The 18661-nt window shown below is 34.1% G+C and overlaps 2 protein-coding genes across 3 annotated transcripts; one reads left to right on the top strand and one right to left on the bottom strand.

Moving 5' to 3' along the window:
* Positions 1 to 3129: 3129 nt before the first annotated feature.
* LOC142552523 (putative xyloglucan endotransglucosylase/hydrolase protein 10) lies at positions 3130 to 5030 on the bottom strand. Its single transcript, XM_075662215.1, has 4 exons — positions 4807 to 5030; positions 4606 to 4706; positions 4348 to 4541; positions 3130 to 3567 (listed from the first exon to the last, which is right to left on the bottom strand). Exons 1-4 carry the CDS (start codon positions 5024 to 5026, stop codon positions 3168 to 3170), a joined length of 915 nt encoding a protein of 304 aa, XP_075518330.1. The 5' UTR covers positions 5027 to 5030; the 3' UTR covers positions 3130 to 3167.
* A 5909-nt stretch (positions 5031 to 10939) lies between these two features.
* LOC142554064 (uncharacterized) lies at positions 10940 to 14445 on the top strand. 2 transcript variants are annotated; one of them, XM_075664682.1, is made up of 2 exons: positions 10940 to 11214; positions 12717 to 14445. In XM_075664682.1, the coding sequence occupies exon 2, from the start codon at positions 12761 to 12763 to the stop codon at positions 14105 to 14107; it is 1347 nt and encodes a 448-aa protein (XP_075520797.1). In that variant the 5' UTR covers positions 10940 to 11214; positions 12717 to 12760; the 3' UTR covers positions 14108 to 14445. The 2 variants fall into 2 exon arrangements, with proteins under 2 accessions (XP_075520797.1, XP_075520796.1); XM_075664681.1 differs by having other exon boundaries at positions 10941 to 11214; positions 12714 to 14445.
* The last annotated feature ends 4216 nt before the right edge of the window (positions 14446 to 18661 follow it).

The following is an 18661-nucleotide window of genomic DNA, read 5'->3' as shown; positions in this document are numbered from 1 at the left end:
TGTTATTTGTTTCATGCTTTATATTGTTTATATGATTGCATGTTTCGTTGATTTATACTGGGATGTATATCTCACCGGAGTTATCCGGCTATTGTCGTGTTTGTATGTGTGCATGGCAACAGGTGGGACAGGTTCAGGGTCGAGAAGATGAAGAGATATCGGGATTAGAGTGGAGACTTCGACCTTGATTAGAGATAGGGTTTGGATACTTGATATTTAGTTGTTAAACCTTAGTTTGAATGATTGTATATAGTACAAGACTTGTACTTTAATACTGATATGTATATTAGAATGTATTTCATTACGTTTCGCATTTAATACTGTATTTTAAAAAGAAAAAATTGAGACCCTGTTTATTATAATTGATTAAATTGTCCCAAATGATGATTAAGAGAATGATTAGCGTCCGGGTCCCCACAGTCTCAACACAAAATTGCTTGCGATTTCTAGTGCAATCCAAGCGATCAACAAAGTTTTTGATCGTGGACCTAATTAGGCGATCAAAGGAGGCAACTCATTTGTAGGAAGTTACAAGAAGGGCTATATCCGCCTAAATACCGGAACAGTTTGGAGTCCAATCATTAAGAAAACAAAGGTAAAATTCTTATAACATCCTATGAGTGTTTTTGAACACATGACGCCCAAGCAAAAAAAAAAATTAAACTTCTGTTGTGTCTTGAGTGCGAGAACACAATGTCCCAACAATTGTGTGGTGTGACTCAGTGTGCTTAGGTTGCGCAAGGGCTCAATGAGACAACGGGTGGTGGTTCTTTTCTTGTGACTATGAGCCGTCGGGTAATTATATCGGCCAATATCCTTACTAGGGATTTTGTGACTGTTACTTTGTACGCATGCGTATGTATGAGAAAAATATAAGGGAAAATAAATGCATTTTAGATCTTTCTTTTTTATTGTTAAACTCAATGAGATTAAATTCAATAATATTCAAGGGGAAGTCGGAGATTGGTGACCATTATCTCGCTTCATGAATCCTCCCATTATAACCCTATTTTGGTGGGGTCGTAGCCATATATATAAATTTTTTTCCTTTTGAATTGGGGGAATTGTCACGGAAATGGTCCAGACCCATGCCTTCGCGACTGTACAATGAGTTTCTATATTATCTATTTCATATCCGTAATTTCTCTACGACAATGAATAACAAAGTTGCTATAAAAGTTCAGTGTATCTCATTATAGATTCATTTTAATTTTACAATTTTATCCATGTGGGATGTGGTATCATAATCACACCTCCTTCAGAATGCGACATCCTAGTCACGGTCTGTCCCTCGATCTACTAACGCAGAGAATCTAGCTAGATATATACTCCTACTAGTTCAAGATGCGGATCTTGTGATGTAACACTTTGTTCCACAGGTTCAAGATGTGGATCTCACTCACATGCAGTACAATTTTTTATATTTTTTTTAATTCTTTTTTTAAAAAATTAGGCTTTTTTCGTCTTTCTTTTACTCTAATATATTCTAATTTGATACCCTCGGATTGAGGATGGGCTCGGCCCGCTCTTGATAGCCCACCTAGTTGAGGACCCGGCATTCGGAGAAGCACGGGAGGTCCATCTGGCGGGTCATCCCAGCCAACCTCCCATATCAGCAGTCCTGTCGATCAGAGAGGTCAGCCAACCTCCCACGCCGAGCTCCCATGCCGACCTCCCAACATGAATTCGAGCCGACCTCCAAGATTATGGTATCGATGTGATTGGAAACATCTCGGCCGAGCTCCCATAGGGGCCCAGACTTCAGGCAGGCTCGTACCTGCGAGAGCTCTTACTCAAATATTAGCGCGTAGCCCACAGAAATCAAAGCCCGGAAAGATAAATCCCATTAAAGATCTAACCAAATTTGGCACAAGATCTAATCAAATCTGGCACAAGATATACTCAAATCTTTTAAGATTCTGAGGATCTAAACCTACCGAATCAGGACTCTATCGCTCTCCTGTAAATACCATGTTTCGTTCATTGTTTATTCATTCATATATTCACATTCTCTCAGCACACTCGTTACTCTCTCAGTTTTCTGTTCTCTAACTTGAGCGCAGAGGGGCTACGCCGGAACAACCTTCGGCCTCATTCTAACACTCATGTTTGTGCTTCCAGATTTCGAAGGTCCGATCCGAGCTCCCCAAGTGAAGATCCGACCTCCTAGCTACTTTTCGAAGTCCGAGCTCCCCAAGTGAAGATCCGACCTCCTAGCTACCTTTCGAATGCCTGATCCGAGCTCCCCAAGCGAAGATCCGACCTCCCAGCTATCATCGCGGATTTCAGCAACATCATAATTCTTTCTTTTTTCCATTTTTGGACCTTTTGTTTTCCTTTTTCGTTTTTTGGTGTTTTGTTCCTCTCATTTGTTTTGAGAGTATGTTTCAATTTTAGTCCTTTTCACATATTCGATTAGTCCGTTTCCACTTTTTTTCTTCCATTCGTTTTTAAAAAAATTCACAACAAGGGGGAGAAGACTTGAACATAAAACTTTCTATGTTTTATCATTTATAAGTCCAATTCTTGAACACAAGGGGGAGAAGACTTGAACATAAGTCTTGATCATTTATAAGTCCAATTCTTTTCTAATTGTTTGGTTATCAAATTTATTTATTTTGGGAGTAAAACATATAATTCTTTATTTTTGATTTCATATTGACATATTTAATCGGTTGGAAAATTATTATATAGTACATAAATATAAATTATAACAAGAAAAAATGATACAAAAAAATTGACAAGATAAAAAAAATTGTAGAAAATACTTTTAAAAAATGGAAAGTTGGATTTATAGGAATGGCAGGTACACCTGTATCTATCTATATAGAAAAATGTAAATCTTTTAATTTACGGAAAATTGTAAACTTGGTCATGTACGATAGCTTCTTTTTAATTTTGCTATCTGTGTTATCAAATTTTTCTTTTAATCTTGTATCTTTTATTTTTTTGTCAGTTTTAGTCTCTTTTTTCAATAGAAATATCAATGTGATACTACACACATCAGCGTCACATCAAAAAAATGACAAGAACTACCAAAAAAACAAATATAACAGACTATATCTGAATCATATCAACTGTTTAACATATTTGAATTTGTTTATAAGAAAAATTACAATATCTAAACTGTTATAATCGATGGATCGAAAATGAACCATAATATTCTATCAATACTTAGGGAGGAGACACTCCTGGGGAAGGGTATTGTTAAATCTTTGATTATCCTGGCAATAATCATATGTAAGGTAATATTTTCTGGCCCATCTGAACAATCTTCTTTGGGCCCATGTTAGAGAGTTGAACCTTTCGTTGTTCCACCATTTATCTGGGCCTCCAGCCCAGCATGATTCTGGGCCTTGCTCCCATACACAAGCATCGATCTTGTGGTTTTTGAATGAAGCAATAAATGGGCTGCACGCCCAATCAATCTTGTCTTTGCCACCATTAGTAGCCCAACTCTCACCATTCCAAAGGCTGACTTGCAGGCCCATGGGCTTCATTGGATATGCAACTCCTTTGTCTTTATGGTTTCTGTAAGTTCTAATTGGAACCCAGTCTACCATGAATCTACGATATTATTTTTAAAAAAAAAGTTAAATTAATAAATTTCGAGATTAATGTTTTTAAAATAAATATAATATGCCATCGAAATCTACTAGCCCCTCACTAAAACAGCTTTTCCACATGCAGTTCACACTCTTAGATTAGATCAACGTCGAATTTAAGAGCACTACGCGAAACAAAGTTTAGTTAAGAAAAACACTCCAAGTGTAGCGTAGTAAAAATCCTCTTTAAACATGCCACCTTCGAGATTCGGCGTGTTTATGATTTAAACTATTACACTATAAAAGTATAGTCTTCAACTCTTTCGTTGGGAAACCATGTGATTTTTCAAAAATATATATGTTCACACAAGGTTAAGATTTATTCTTTTTCTTTTCTTGTCATCTCAAAAAAGCACAATTGTCCTAATTGGCTTATTTTTACTTTTCTTGCAAGATCAAACATTCCAATAACGAGACAGTTAGGAAATCTAATATTCTAGCTTGAAAAAGAAAAATGTCTGTTTTAGAAATTGTTTTGAGCAAGTCGTATATTTTTAAACTAAATAAATAACTCTTAATTTTTCTTCCACTGCATATAATCAAGGAAGCCTATTTAAATGATTTTTATTCCAAAAAAATAGTACATAATTCTTCGAAAGCATATAAATTTTGACTTATCCTCGTCCATTCTTGAAACATTTTTAATACGAAATTATAAGAATTATGAAAAAGTATGATGGAATTAAATGGCGTATATATATATATATATATATATATATATATATATATATGGTTGGCTTACACAATCTGATAAATGTTCCACAGTATGGTATATGTGTGAAAATCTTTGGTGGGATCAAACCACAGTTTAATCCTCTGCTCTCTGCTATCAAATCCATCTATGTATACATTTGTTTGCAGAGTATAAGGTTGACCAACCACATTCCCCAGGAATTCGAAGTCGACCTCGTCGTGATTCGGTTCATCAGAAGTCAGCTGCATGCAATATTAACGATCAAAAAACGAAATCTGAATTTAAAGATTGTTAATCCTTTCGTACATAAAAGGCGACGACGGTGCCGGCCGAGTTTCCTGGTATCAGCTTGATCTTCATGTCGAACTGGCCGAACAACAACTTGTCATTCGAAAGAAAACCTGAACCTGAGCGGAGGGAAAAAAAGGACCAAAACTTTTGATCTTAGACCATGAAAATTGAAACCATAAACATCTTTCGAAATCGAACCCGTCATTCAACAATTACCCGAATCCTTGTCGAGTGTGAGGCTTCTTGTTGTGCCATCAAGAGATGTATTTACATGGCTGGGGGACCAGTTCACAAAGAAGTCCTTGCTGAAATCTCCAGTTGAAACCACAGAAGCCGATGCATCTTGAAGCAAGAGGGAGCAGACGATTCCGACAAATATTGTAATAATGCGAGACATCATCGACGTTTGTTTAGAAGAAGACATTAGGGTTTTCATTTATATCATTGCATGTTAGGAATAAAATGTGTGTGTATTTATATGTATACTATAGGACTAGAAAGACAAAGAGTAGTATTCAAGCAAGAAATATCTTTGCTAGAAAGTAATTTAAAAGTTTTTGGGCATATGTATCAAAAAAGAAAATATTAAAAACAAAACACAAATATCTAATTGGATAAATAATTTTTGTTTTGGTCCACTAATTTTTCGAATTTGGTTCAATTCATTAACTTTGAATTTTTTTTACAATTTCAGTCATATTTCGTCCGAATGCTAATGTGGTTCTAAGAAATCCTAATGTAGACATCGTAAAATGCTCATATAAGATAGAAAACTATCGACTTGTCCGAAGGTACGTCAACAATTAGATCAAAATAGCAAAAAATTAAAAGTTTGTGTATCGAAACCAACTTAGTCGACTAGGTTATAAAATTGGACGATTTAATAGACGAAAATATTCATTTTCCATATTTTATATGTATATATATGTGTGTTTGTGTGTTATTTCAATAGATATATTTGTTTTCGGTGGTTTGCTTAGGATAGCTTACGAAGTCACATCATGAGGTATAAATTTAGTGTGAAAGCAAAAGGGTAATCATGGCTAAGCAAATTATTAACAAATTTGTTTGTGGGTAGGCGTGAATAGGGGTAGAACTAGAATGTAACTGATTAGCTCTTTCGTGAGAAGGTCTCATGAATTTTAATATGTGAGACGGGTCAACTCTACCGATATTCACAATAAAAAAAATACTCTTAGCGTAAAAAGTAATATTTTTTCATGGATAACCCAAATAAGATATATGTCTCACAAAATACGACTCGTGAGATCGTCTCACATAAGTTTTTGGCCTCAAGGAAAATGATGCACAAATTAATCAGTAATTTTTAATGTTCAATATTAATACGTAAGTAGATTGTGACTAAATTAGAATTTTAATTGACTTAATATATGTGAAAATTGCATACTTGATTCGCTATATTTCTTGAAAGATGTGTGGCATCCATATTTAGCTTGTTCGACTCCAATGGAAAATTTTTAAATTGGAGCATAAAAATGAAATTTTAAGGTTTGTTTTTTAAAAATAGACTGCATTGCTTCACTCGAACGGAATCGCTCGTTAAATTTAAGCACAATTTTTGTGAAATTTTAAGTTTTCGAAAATAGATTAAATTTTGCAAATCAGTATGACAACCCTAATCGAGAAATGGAACACACATCACACGCGCGCGCGCTTGCTTTAATAGATAGAACTTGCCTTTAAGGAAATCTTTTTTAGGAAATTTGTTCAATCTGTGAACATCTTTTTGACAAGTACTCCTACTCTTCCACTATTCTTTCCCTCACCTTTGGTCTTCCTTTATGCGTGTATTGCTGTTGATTGATATCTATGTTGTGACATATAATATATATATATATATAGACACACACACGCATATATATAGCTTTGATATGTTGTCTACCTTTTGTGTACAGAGTTAGTATTCATCTATTGTATGTACAATTTAGTTATGTTTCATCACCTTCAATAGACGAGTGTCAGCTGATTGGGGATCACGGGGGTAGGTATGATAAGTGTACAATATATCAAAAATGATACTGGGCATGGAGGTGAACATGGTAGGTGAATAACATATCAAAACTTATGAGGTAACATATTTTGAATTCCGTCCCTATATCGATCGTCGTTAACTATTAGCGATGGATTTAAAAAAATCACAAATTTAAAGGATAGTTTTAAAAAAAAATCGTCGCTAATATTTTTCATTAGCGATGGATTTAAAAAATCACAAATTTAAAAGATGGTTTTAAAAAAATCAAAATTTTTATTTTAAATTATTTTTTTAATAAAATAATAATATTTAAAATTTTATAATTAATCAATTTTAAATTTTTATATTTAGAATATAAATTATTAATATGTTTTTAATTTCAAAAATTTATTAAAAATAGCACTAAACTAGTATATATCAAACAGAATCTGACTGATATTATATATATATATATATATATATTTTTTTTTTTTTTTCCTAATCCGATTGATATATAAATTAAAGTGTGCAATAAATATCATCAACAAAATATAATAAAATCCTACAATATCTCGGTTTTGTAATCGTCGTAATCTTCATAGTCATCACCATCACCATCCTCATATCCATCGTCATCGTTGTAGCCCAAGTCATGTGATGACTCGATATAGCGTTGTGGGTGACCACCGCGTCCACGTAAGGATTTACACTTGTGCAATGGTCTGGCGGTGAAGCGGCTATTGTATAATCTTTCTGCTGTGAAGCGGCCGTTGGAGCTGTGTGGGTGGATGTACCGCCGTATGGCTGCAAGAGTGATTGCATATGTGCTCCTTGAGACATGTCAACAACCAGAAGCCGTGGTCTTCAACAATTCACTCTCTTTCTTCGACTCCTGAAACTCCATCTTGAGTACATCAGACCCCGCATTTGTTGCAGCTAAATCCTCCATCTATTTTAGGAATCGGCTCCTAACTGATGCTCTGAACTGGTCAGCTGAATTGGTCTTAAGCTGGTCTGATGAAATCAGTTGGCTCGTCAACTGAACTGATTTCACTGATTCAGTTGAACTGGCCAACTGGGCTCTTTATCAGTTAAACTCTTCATCAGCTGGACGGGCTTCTGAAGGTCTTCTGATGAACCGTTTATCATCTGAACAATCAGTTGAACTAGCCTTTGTTATATCAGTTGGAATGGTTCAGTTTGGTCAATCAGTTGGCACTTTTAGTTTACGTTTCGATAGCTTCAGTTTTGGCCCAGTAACTGATTAGTTCGAAACCTGATCAGTTTCAGTTTTCTGCACACTTAGATAAATTCGTTTGAAACAAAAAAATAAGTTTTGTTAACATCAAAATCAAGATTGCAAACATGAAATTGTGGGGTCCGGGTCCGACATTAATACTAATAATTATAAATGTAACAAACCAAACGATTGAGTAAAACACATAATATGTGGTTCACAAACTCACATAAACATCGTCAAAGTAATTTAAATGTCTCAAATGTTTGAAATATAAGTTTTAACATGCCAAAATAACTAGTGATCCAAAATAATCCAAACATCATAAAATAGCTCCTAAGACCCAAGAATCTCACTCTAACTCATATCCCCTCGCTTGGAGCTGGACTCTGGCATCCCAAGCCTCGCCTCACCTACCGTGAAGCACAAGAAAACAAGAGGTAGCCTGACGTGCCGTGAGTATAAACCTAGTATGATACAATCAATAATATATGAGAACTAAAATGACAAATAGTTCATATGAAATTCATAAAGATGCAATATAATGCAATGCATGATCAGAAGCTGTGGGCTATCAATAAATCTCAAGATCAAGTGAATCATCTGGTCATAGGGTACCCAAGGGAAGAGAATCCTCCAGCATCATCCACCGACTCATCCACTCGGGGTGGGGTGTTGTGTTCTACAATCTCATGACTATGGTGCGCCTATAGAGAGTGTTCACGTCATTAACAGCGACCTCCGCATACACTATGTCAACTCAACTATAGCCACATACTTCCAACAAATCAATAAATCAAGGCGACCTCCGCCATATCAAATCTGAATCGACAAGTGGCTCAATATGCAGTGTAATGATGCAAATCAATATCATCATCTCGATATCATAATAAACTAATCTCAAGACAACAATCATCATCAAATCACAAGTAATTTATCGAGTCATAGAATTTTCAATTTAAAATAAAAATTATATGTTTACCTTGTATGTTACCAACCGTAACATATCTTTCAAATATTATCAAAAGGAGATCGAAAGGTATAGTTGAGAAGTCTTGAACCCCTGAAGTCTACTATAACTCAAGAACTCGGATCATTTATCAAAACAGAGCAGTTTCTTTTCAAAATTCATAATTAATTCAATACATCTTCAAATCAAGATCCGCAAATTAGATATGCAAGAAAACTCAAAGCCCAACAATTATTCTTCACAAAGTTTTGTTAAATAAAAACGTTTACCCAGTCGTCCATAATTTGAAACATACAACATAATTCCCACGAATTCTGCGTCAATGCATTTCTGGCACATTTTACTATTTTGAGCATAACTTCCTCAATATCTAATGGAATCAAGCCAATTTGGTATCATTTCAAATACAAGACAATATTCTATAACTTTTATTTGAACAACAAATTCAGAATCCCAACCGATAAATCCCGTAATTCGAATAAGCAGAAGGCATGTTCACAAATATGCACTAACTCGGAGTTCCAGACCAATTTTAGTACAAATCACATATCTCTTTCATTTCTTCCTGGAATTGAGTGGTTCAAGAACCAAAACGGAGCTAACTTGATGATCTACAAGTTTGATGAAGACCCTAACTCCAAAATTCAAACACAATCATTTCATATACACGAAATACAGAAGGTGTAAAAATTGTTCTTTGCAAATAAACAAGAAACCATCTTCATATCCTTTTAAATTCAAACCAACTCAAATACAACATCGTGTCCTACACGATCATTTCATAAATAATAATAATAATTTCAGGGTAACAGAGTAACAGTAATATGATCTGTTGGGTACAATAATTGTCTTTACTTGGTAGAGCGATCGAACCATGGTGCTTGAGTTATTATATAGTTTAAAATATTTGAATTGTACTATTACCCCCAGTTATGGCTTTTAGTAAAGCAACAAGTGTTCGGTCCTACATGACCATTTCATAAATAAAATATCACACCTAGTAAATATGGATCTATATCAGGACTATGGTGGGTTATAGCCCATCCCAAATATAGACCCAAAATAATTAATAGTGTTGTGAAATTTTTACTTTTGTATATACGTTTTCTCTGAAATTTTCAAGTATAGGTACACACATGAAATCTCTTTTGTTTCAGGTTAATGTTTAGATATTGTAATTATTGTGTGATGTGAATGTATTAAAAAATGAATTTTTTTATGATTGAGAGATTAAAAATTGCAATTCTTGAATAATGAAAATTTAATCTGTTAATTTTGATCAATTATTCGTTGTTGAATCAAATTAAATTCAAAAGGTTTGAAAAAGTAAAATTCTGATGAAGTCGTCAAATTAAATTAAAAGAGTTTGAAAAAGTAAAATTTTGAAGTCGTTTGTATCGTCGTATTATTTTAAATTATTAAAATTCTCAAATGAGTTTTAATAATTTTTTGTATATAAAATTTATTATATCTTTTGATAATAATATATAATTTATTACACTAAGTTCTTAGATCTTCCCTGACACTAACATAATTAATCTCTGTACCTAATCTTTTATATAATATATATGTGTGTTTTTATGTATATCTGCGTGTGTGATATTTATTTATTGTAAAAACTTGTGTGAGACGATCTCACGGGTCGTATTTGTGAGACGCATCTCTTATTTGGGTCATCCATGAAAAAATATTACTTTTTATGCTAAAAATATTACTTTTTATGCTAAAAATATTACTTTTTATTATGAATATCGATAGGACTGACTCGTTTCACAAATTAAGATCCGTGAGAAAATCTCATATGAGACCAGCTCTTTTATTTATTTGTCGAGAAGGATATCAAAGTTTTATGTTGTATGTTCTATCTTATCAACACATGTTTGTTGTATGTCGTGAGAGAGATCGATCGAGTATATAAATATTATAATAATAAAAATCCATTATAATACTGAATATATTGAATATACGTTTGGACTCTAAATCTTATTAATTAAAATATTATAACAACTCATTTTTAAAATAAAAATCTTAAAACATTTATAAATAATAATTCGAAAGACCCGAATTGTCTGTGAGGGACGACTTCGTCTATAGATTATCAAATCTACACCTCTACTCCATCTAAAGCAAGACCCGATCCGGCGGACCTGGACCTGGACCCACCCGGACCCGGACTTAGACCCGAACCGATTGGTTTCTCGAAGACGCGTATTCGTGCGATGGTATAGACCTCTCCGGCTCTCTACGAGCAAGATCCGGATTCTTTGCGGTGCAGACCCGACTCCATCTTTAGATTCTTCGGTCAACCCCTATCTCTCTACTCTGTAGCATAAATCGGAGAGTTGTCCCATTGAAGAGAGAAAATAGCTTGATAATTTCATTCTGCGTCAGAAACTGCTGGAATCTGTCTCTTACCGCTCAATTTTTTGCTGTCATCTTCTTCAGGTATCTTCTCCTTGCATTGTGTTAGTGTATATGTTTATCTGCTGATTTTGCTGTTTACCAAGTGATTGCTGGGAACAATTTGATTTTTTCTTACGTGCTGAAGTGAATAATGAGTGAAATCTTGGATCTTTGAACTTGGGTAATCAGTTTGTTACTTTTCTTGATTGTTTATGGGAATGGGTAGTTGGTGTTTAGCATAAAGATTTGATTTTGACTCCATTGACCTGGGATGTTGGTTTCAATAATTTCCTAATTTGTGCTGTTGAAGCTCATAGTTTGTGGAAATTCTGCCTTTGATTTTCCTGTGATTTGATCTTTGACTTGTGTTTGTTTCATTTTATTTTCCTAATTTTACCGTCTTTTGAGCTTTATTTAGGTTCTGAATTTCTCTTTCTATTAGTGATATTGAAGTAAAAGGAAAATTTGAGGGTTATGGATATGAATCTAAGTCTGTCAAAGCTTGTATGATTATCTTTTTATCGTTAAAATCCAAAGATTTTAAAATTCTGGAGTATTAATTTTGTAAAAAACCAGTTAGTCAAAGAGGTGTATTACTGATTTACTGCCATTGCGTTTCATTTTTTGGTCAGCCAATGCAAACTGCAAGATTCTGGATATTTTGACACCAAGGACTTGCATGAGAAATTGATGAAAAAAAAATCAGTTTTGGTTAAAAAAGTTGGTTTCTTGTGGATGAATTGTAGGGGGTTGTATTAGTATATTTTTTCGAAGAAAAGTTATATATGTTCGAACCTTTGTGCTTTTGGTTTGCAAAGACAACAGCAGATAATGACCTTTATTTTGAGATGGAATGTGTACAACTTATACGAAAAAATTGAGTGATATTTGTGAAGCAAAAAGCACAAAGCATAAGATAGCTTTCCCGTGAAAGGAGTTCATTATTTTGAGTTTTGCCTAGAATTATATCAATCTTTCTGGATTATGGAATGATGTCATTAGCTCAAGAATGTACATTTTGTTAGTAGTGAGTTATTCCATCCTTAGGCTTGCCATTGGCAGAGATAGGTCCCAAAAGGAAAAATCCTTGACAAGTACACAGTCTTAATTTTTTATTTATATAAATGAAGAGAAAAATTAGGTAAGTTTTACAGATGCAACATGAGCCGTGCTGTGCAACCCACATATACCAGGAAACCATTTTTTGCTTTTTTTCTTTTTTTTTTTAACTATATGTGAATCATAAATAATTATGTTTGCACGCTAAGAGTTTATCACAAAAAAAGGCATGTTCATGCTGGCAACTTATGAATTTGTTTATGCAATGGGTTTTGTGACATCGTTATTGTCAAGTTTGCCATGTTAGGCTTCTAAGTTTGTTCTGGCTATGATATTGGCAGGAGGAACTGTTCAATTCCTTAAACAAATCATAATGGGAGTCCACTGACTTAATATTTCAGAACAATGCTTGATTTTTCCCTAGTATTGAGTAATTTTTCTTTTACATATTTTAACATTGTGGCATGATCTTGTGCACTCAGCAGTGGGAAATGAGAAGTAGCGAATAATACGTCACGAGGAAATCATTATGTCCAGGCAGACTCCCAATAGGAACCAGAGATCCAAGGGAATCAAGGTTAAGCATGTTCTGCAAATTTTTTTGTTACTTGCTGTTTGTTTTTGGTTGATATACCAAGTTAAGCACTCCCATGATAAGAAGAAAGAATTTGATGAAAGTGATGCGAAAGCATCGATTAGCAGAGGAGGTAGTGGCACATTTATAAAACTTGGTAGAAAAGATATCCATCCCCAAGAGGAGGATACTGTCACTAAGAATGAGAAGCATGACGAAGAAGCAGAAGAAGAGGAGGAAACAACTGGAGTTGTGGATGAAAATAAGCATGAAGAAGATGAGTTGGAAGACAAGAAAGTTGAAGATACTGAGAATGAAAAAGTGGAAAGTGGAGATGATGAGATAGAAGATCGTGGACAAGAGAAAATAGATTCAGAGATTGATAGTGAAGAAGAATTTGTAGATGGTGAGAAGGAGAGGGACGACGGCGATGAGAATGAGAATGAAGAAAAAGATCCCGAAGATGGGCAAATGGAGAAGGAAAGTTTCATAGAGAAAGGTGATCGTGATGGAGATGATACAGGTACCCACGAGGCACGCGAGGAACATTACAAAGCTGATGATGCTTCTAGCGCAGTAACGCATGATACCCAAGTAGAGACCACTGAAAGAGAGAATCAAAATGATGAAAACGTTAATGGAAACCCCGATAACATTTTAGAAGAAACTGATATGGGCGGCGAGAAGAGGAAAGAGTTGGAGGTAGGTGGTGAAATGGCTCTGGATGAGAAACATTCAAATGTAACAATTGGTGAAAATAAGCAAAATGTGATGGACGGCTCTAAAAATGGCTCATCTCTAAACACCACGGTGACAGAAGTCTCTGACGATCATTTGAAAACAGGCAACAGCTCAACGGAGATCTCAACAGAGACGAATGATCAGGAAATTCTATCTGAGGGTACGTCTTTGGAAAGATCAAACTTGCAAAGTATCGACGAGCAGGCCGATAATTCCACTTTAGTCATAGATGATAATCATTTTGCCTCTAATTCAACAAATCCTGATGAAACCAAAGATGCAGAGTCGAACACCCTGAAATCGTCTGAAATGTCTAATAAAACAAATTCTTCAACAGAAACGAATGATGTAATTGATGCTGAGAAATCTTATGCAGAGGATGCTGCAAATGAAAGCTTGGAATCTGAAAACACCGAAAATTCCGAAGAAATTCAACAGGATTCAATTGATGTATCTGATTCTTCCCATTCCTTGGAGGAGACAAACGCCCGCTTGGATCCTGATACCCTCCCCGAGATACAAACTGAGGGTAGTAATACTGAAGATACTGAATCAGAATGAACCACCTTTTTGTGTGTAATATTGTTTACCATCTGAAGAATCTGCTGGTAAAATGCCGAAAAGATGAAGCTATTTCATAAGTAGCTTGTTTCCTTTGTGCCGGAATTCTATTTCCTATTGCCCTATCCTCCGTTTGTACGGGCAAGAACTGTATATATTGTGCGTTGTATGCACAGTATGTATCAAGAACGTCTTAACCACAGATGATGGAGACTTGAGTTCTTACGCTTTTTCTCATAATATATCTACTTTTTTTCCCAGATTCTTAGTCTTGTAACAGCAGCTGGATTATTGGGTTTGCAATGGTACATGTATACTGCAGACTTTTTGTCCTTCAACTTATAAATGATTTGGATGACATAATCTTGAAACAAGTTGTCCTTTGCCGAAGAGCTTTAAAATTCGACATGCTCCATTCGACATGCTCGGAAGATTCGGGCGTAATGGTTTGATTAAAACCTTTTTAAGAACGAGTAATAATATGGTTTCCATGTAAAATTTTTGTAATTTCATATGGGTTTATTGACCTTCTAAATGGAACATATTTAGTAAAGTTTCTGCCTAGCATAAATATTCACATTTTGATATAAAGTTTGATGAACTTTTCCCGCATGCGTCCTAAGCCATTGAAGAAGACCCACGTTCCGGTTGGTGGTTTTTGCTTTCGAGTATTTTGTCCTGCTGCGAAGACCCACTTGATTTTCATCTTTCTTGCTTTGGAAGACCCAACTTCCACTTACAATCTTTTTCTTTTCTCATGTTTGATGAGTGAGTGGTTGATGCCTTGGACATACATGCCATCGTTTTAACTTGTATCTTGGACATCCGGGTACATCGGCATTCCTGAAACCCGAGTGCCCATTATTTTTGAACCTGAACGGTCATACAGCCGACTCCCACCTCGAGAAGGTAGCCGACTAGTGAGTCCACCTCTAGGATAGGACATAACTAGAAACGCATCCAGAAGTAGACTGATTTTGTTAGAGTAGCTGCTCGGCGAACTAACTTGTGGTTTGGCTTAACGATCATAATTTTAATAATATTTTACATTTTTATGCAATTATGACATTATGTTTTATTTGTATACTCATGCAAGCTGCATAGATAAAGTTCTTGAATATATAATAGGTATCATGAGGTCTATTTCGCAACGTAAGATCATGAAACTCATTAGGAAGTGTAATGTATATTCTAGACAGGTTCCAAGTCGTATCAGCCGCAAAAAATAAGGATAAAGGTCGCTGGAGCTCGAGATTAGCTAAACGTCATGTTTCATTGGTAAGGGCATGGAAATGTCCATTCATACAGATGGATGATCATATGATGATGCACTTAACTACCCTCCTCGGACTGTCCAAGGGGTTCTCACTTATCGAATGGAATGGTCTACGATTGTGGTTGTACATCATTAGTCGTTTGACATGGGACAATATAGGGGCTCTGCGTACTTTCATGCACTTTGATCAGGTTTATCGACTGCATTGAGGGTCATCAAGTAGTGAGGTTGGGTGTAGTTTATAAATACATATGAGCAAATTCATTATAGTTGGAGGATTCACCATTGCTTACGAGTGAAGATATCATATGTAGTCTAATGGGTTAATAGTGTAAGGAATCTCCGACCACAGTAAGACATGTGCATTTTGGAAAGGTGTTTCCTCAGTTTCAGATATCATGTCATTATTACTCAAAGATATCACATTGTTATCGAATTCATATGCAATTCTTGATATATCAATGATTGCATATTCGATCAGGATATATGAGTTGAAGGGACCGTATTGTACGTCAACAATGACTTAAGGTTCTTGCAGGCACTATCAACGATACCTAGGGAATCATGAGGTGATGCTACTAGACGATCTTATCAGCATCGTCTCATGATCCAACGGGTACAATCAGAAATGAGTTCTGACATTCTTGATCAAGGAGTTGATGAAAAGAGGTGGACTGATTAGGATAAGCCCGAATAAGAATAAATATTATTTTGAATAACATGAAGATGTAAACTCACAGCTAGCTGTAACCCTGAACCATTAAGGGTCATACAAGTATCAGATTCTGTGTTCCCGTTGAGAAAGTCAAAGTTCAAGGAGTTGAATTTAGCGACAATAGTTTGGTGTATATCAAACAAAATTCTTATAAAGAAGTTTACAAGTTGATTTAATAAGATAGAAGAAATAGAAGTTAGCTTAACAGCTAATTAAAGAAGGAGAGTAGAAATATCGTTTTTTTTAAAGAATTAACTAAACTGGCAGCTACCAAATATGGCGAGTAAAAGTTTTGATCTTCGAAATTTTCTATTTTCATTATATGAATAAGAATTGTATCTTTGACAAATCTGCGGTATCAGATCGTCGATCGGAGTTATATTGAGTTCAGAATCATTTATTTAGTAAATTTAGAATTTACTTATTAAGTGATAGTACTAGTAATGATGACTATTAATATATACAAATTCTCATAAAGTACTGGAGGGGTTTAGAATTAGTTAACTAATAAGTTAATTAGATAAATTAAATAATTGTTATTTGTTTTAATTAATATATCTATGTGTGTAATAAAAGTGCATGTGTAAATATATTAATGTTTATATATATTTTTTATATAGATATATAAATATGTATATATATATATATTATTAATATATCATGCATTATCAAAAATTGATAAATACATGATAAAATAATAATATGATAATTTTATTTAGTGAAAACTAAGAGTCCTGGTGAGACAAAGATTAAGAATCTTATTGGGAAAGGGATTTCTGATGGTATCAAGAATCATACTCTATAAATATGTCATGAGGGGCAAAACATGATAATTTTTTTGCACACAAAAGTTCACAAAATCCTTTCTCCCCTTGCAATAAACCTTCGGCCATCACCATAATTTCGATGAAGAAATTTTCGGCCAACACTTCCATCGCTGCATCGTCTCGCTGACGCTGCACCGACTCCAGATTTTGGAAATTCGGACGTTTCAATCTCAAAGCAAAATTATTTGTGATTTTTAGTTTAATCCAAACAAAAAACAAAGTCTCTGATCGTGGATCCAATTAGACATTCAAATGCAGATATCTATTCGAAAAGAGATACAAGAAGGGTCATCTCCGTTAATTTTGGATTAGTTTGGAGTCCAGCATAATTCACGCACAGGTATATGAACTAAACACCTTATGAATGTTAAATAACATATGACGTCCAATGATAGTTGCGATTGTCGAAACAAAAGTTTTAAAACTCTTCCGCTACGTCTTACGTATGAAAAATGTTGCCCCAACATATTTATCTTGAGACGTCAATTTACAATTCATAGAGCAGAAAACCACTCTGGGGGTGGAGCATACCTCAAAAATCTCGATATTTTACAACCGAACCCTCATCCAGCAATTGAAAATTTCCGTCAATTTTGATTAGACAAATATCCTAAATCAATATAAAAATCTTATCACTAAAAATAAGAAAACTTCACATCCCTAAGTACTATGTATGTCAAAAATTAATTTTCACCACATCAATTAAGACGAGATCTCGAATTCGATACTGTAACAATATCTCGAAAGAAAAAACTTATGGATCTTTAGTTTCTTTAACAAAAATAATAACAAATAAAATTTTCACAAATGCATCAATCACTTTTGGAAAGCCTTCATCTTTAGGGAAATCACCGAGAGCAGATAATGAGGGCCAAAAAGAAAGAAAAAGGCTAGGAACTACTATATTTGGATAGTGCACATTGACTTGTAATATATAATACCAAAAAGTAGTTTCTTTTTTCAAAGTGATTGTAACTTGAATATGGAATAATATCTATACCATATGATTGCAAAATGACAATATTTCCCCTAATTAGAAAATAAAAATATATTTTATAAGATGCTGTAAATTTTAAAAAGAAAATTCACTAATTACAAAAAAAGGATGTCTCTGGTTACGATCTCACGGATCTTTATTTTTAGACATTCGTGAGACGAGTCAGTCATATTCATATTTACAAAACAAAATAATATTTTTTTATGAATAACTAAATAAAACATCTGTCTCATAAAATTGACTCATAAAATCATTTTACGAAAATATCTTTGTTACAAAAATATATATACGTTGGAACGATACCATCTTACATAATAGATGAGAGACAGGTATGATAAGTGATAACTGTATTTATGTCATAACATAGTCACAAAATGATATGATATTATTATCCCTGATCTAAGAATTAAAAAATAATAATATAAAACATCTAATTTTTTAAAAAAAAACAAAATATATTTTCTTTAAATAATCATTTTAGTTAATTGCCGAAAATATTATATCAAATCATTTTAAAAATCTCAAAATTTTATAAAGAAAATACTTAAAATAAAACATATCTTGTATAAAAAAAATTATATTCTTCCAATTTTTGTGCATATCACTTTAGTAAGAAAGAAAAATTATAGAGCAATATAATAGTGTACTAAATAGCGTTGTCTGTACTTAATGATAGATATATAGATTTTTATGACATATATATATTGTGTCATAATGTCCTTTACTGCCATCTGACAAT

The sequence above is a fragment of the Primulina tabacum genome, chromosome 8, assembly GCF_025594145.1.
Source record: "Primulina tabacum isolate GXHZ01 chromosome 8, ASM2559414v2, whole genome shotgun sequence".
In the NCBI taxonomy this organism is placed as follows: Eukaryota; Viridiplantae; Streptophyta; class Magnoliopsida; order Lamiales; family Gesneriaceae; genus Primulina; species Primulina tabacum.
This window is presented reverse-complemented; position numbering and strand designations above follow the sequence as displayed.

Excerpts from the sequence above, each read along its gene's own strand:
- LOC142552523 (XM_075662215.1), bottom strand. The coding sequence starts at position 5,026 with ATGAAAACCCTAATGTCTTCTTCTAAACAAACGTCGATGATGTCTCGC. Across the intron at positions 4,542-4,605 it reads GCACCGTCGTCGCCTTTTAT|CTGACTTCTGATGAACCGAA; the intron begins GTACGAAAGGAT and ends TATTGCATGCAG. Across the intron at positions 3,568-4,347 it reads TGGAACATTTATCAGATTGT|ATTCATGGTAGACTGGGTTC; the intron begins GTAAGCCAACCA and ends ATAATATCGTAG.
- LOC142554064 (XM_075664682.1), top strand. The coding sequence starts at position 12,761 with ATGTCCAGGCAGACTCCCAATAGGAACCAGAGATCCAAGGGAATCAAG.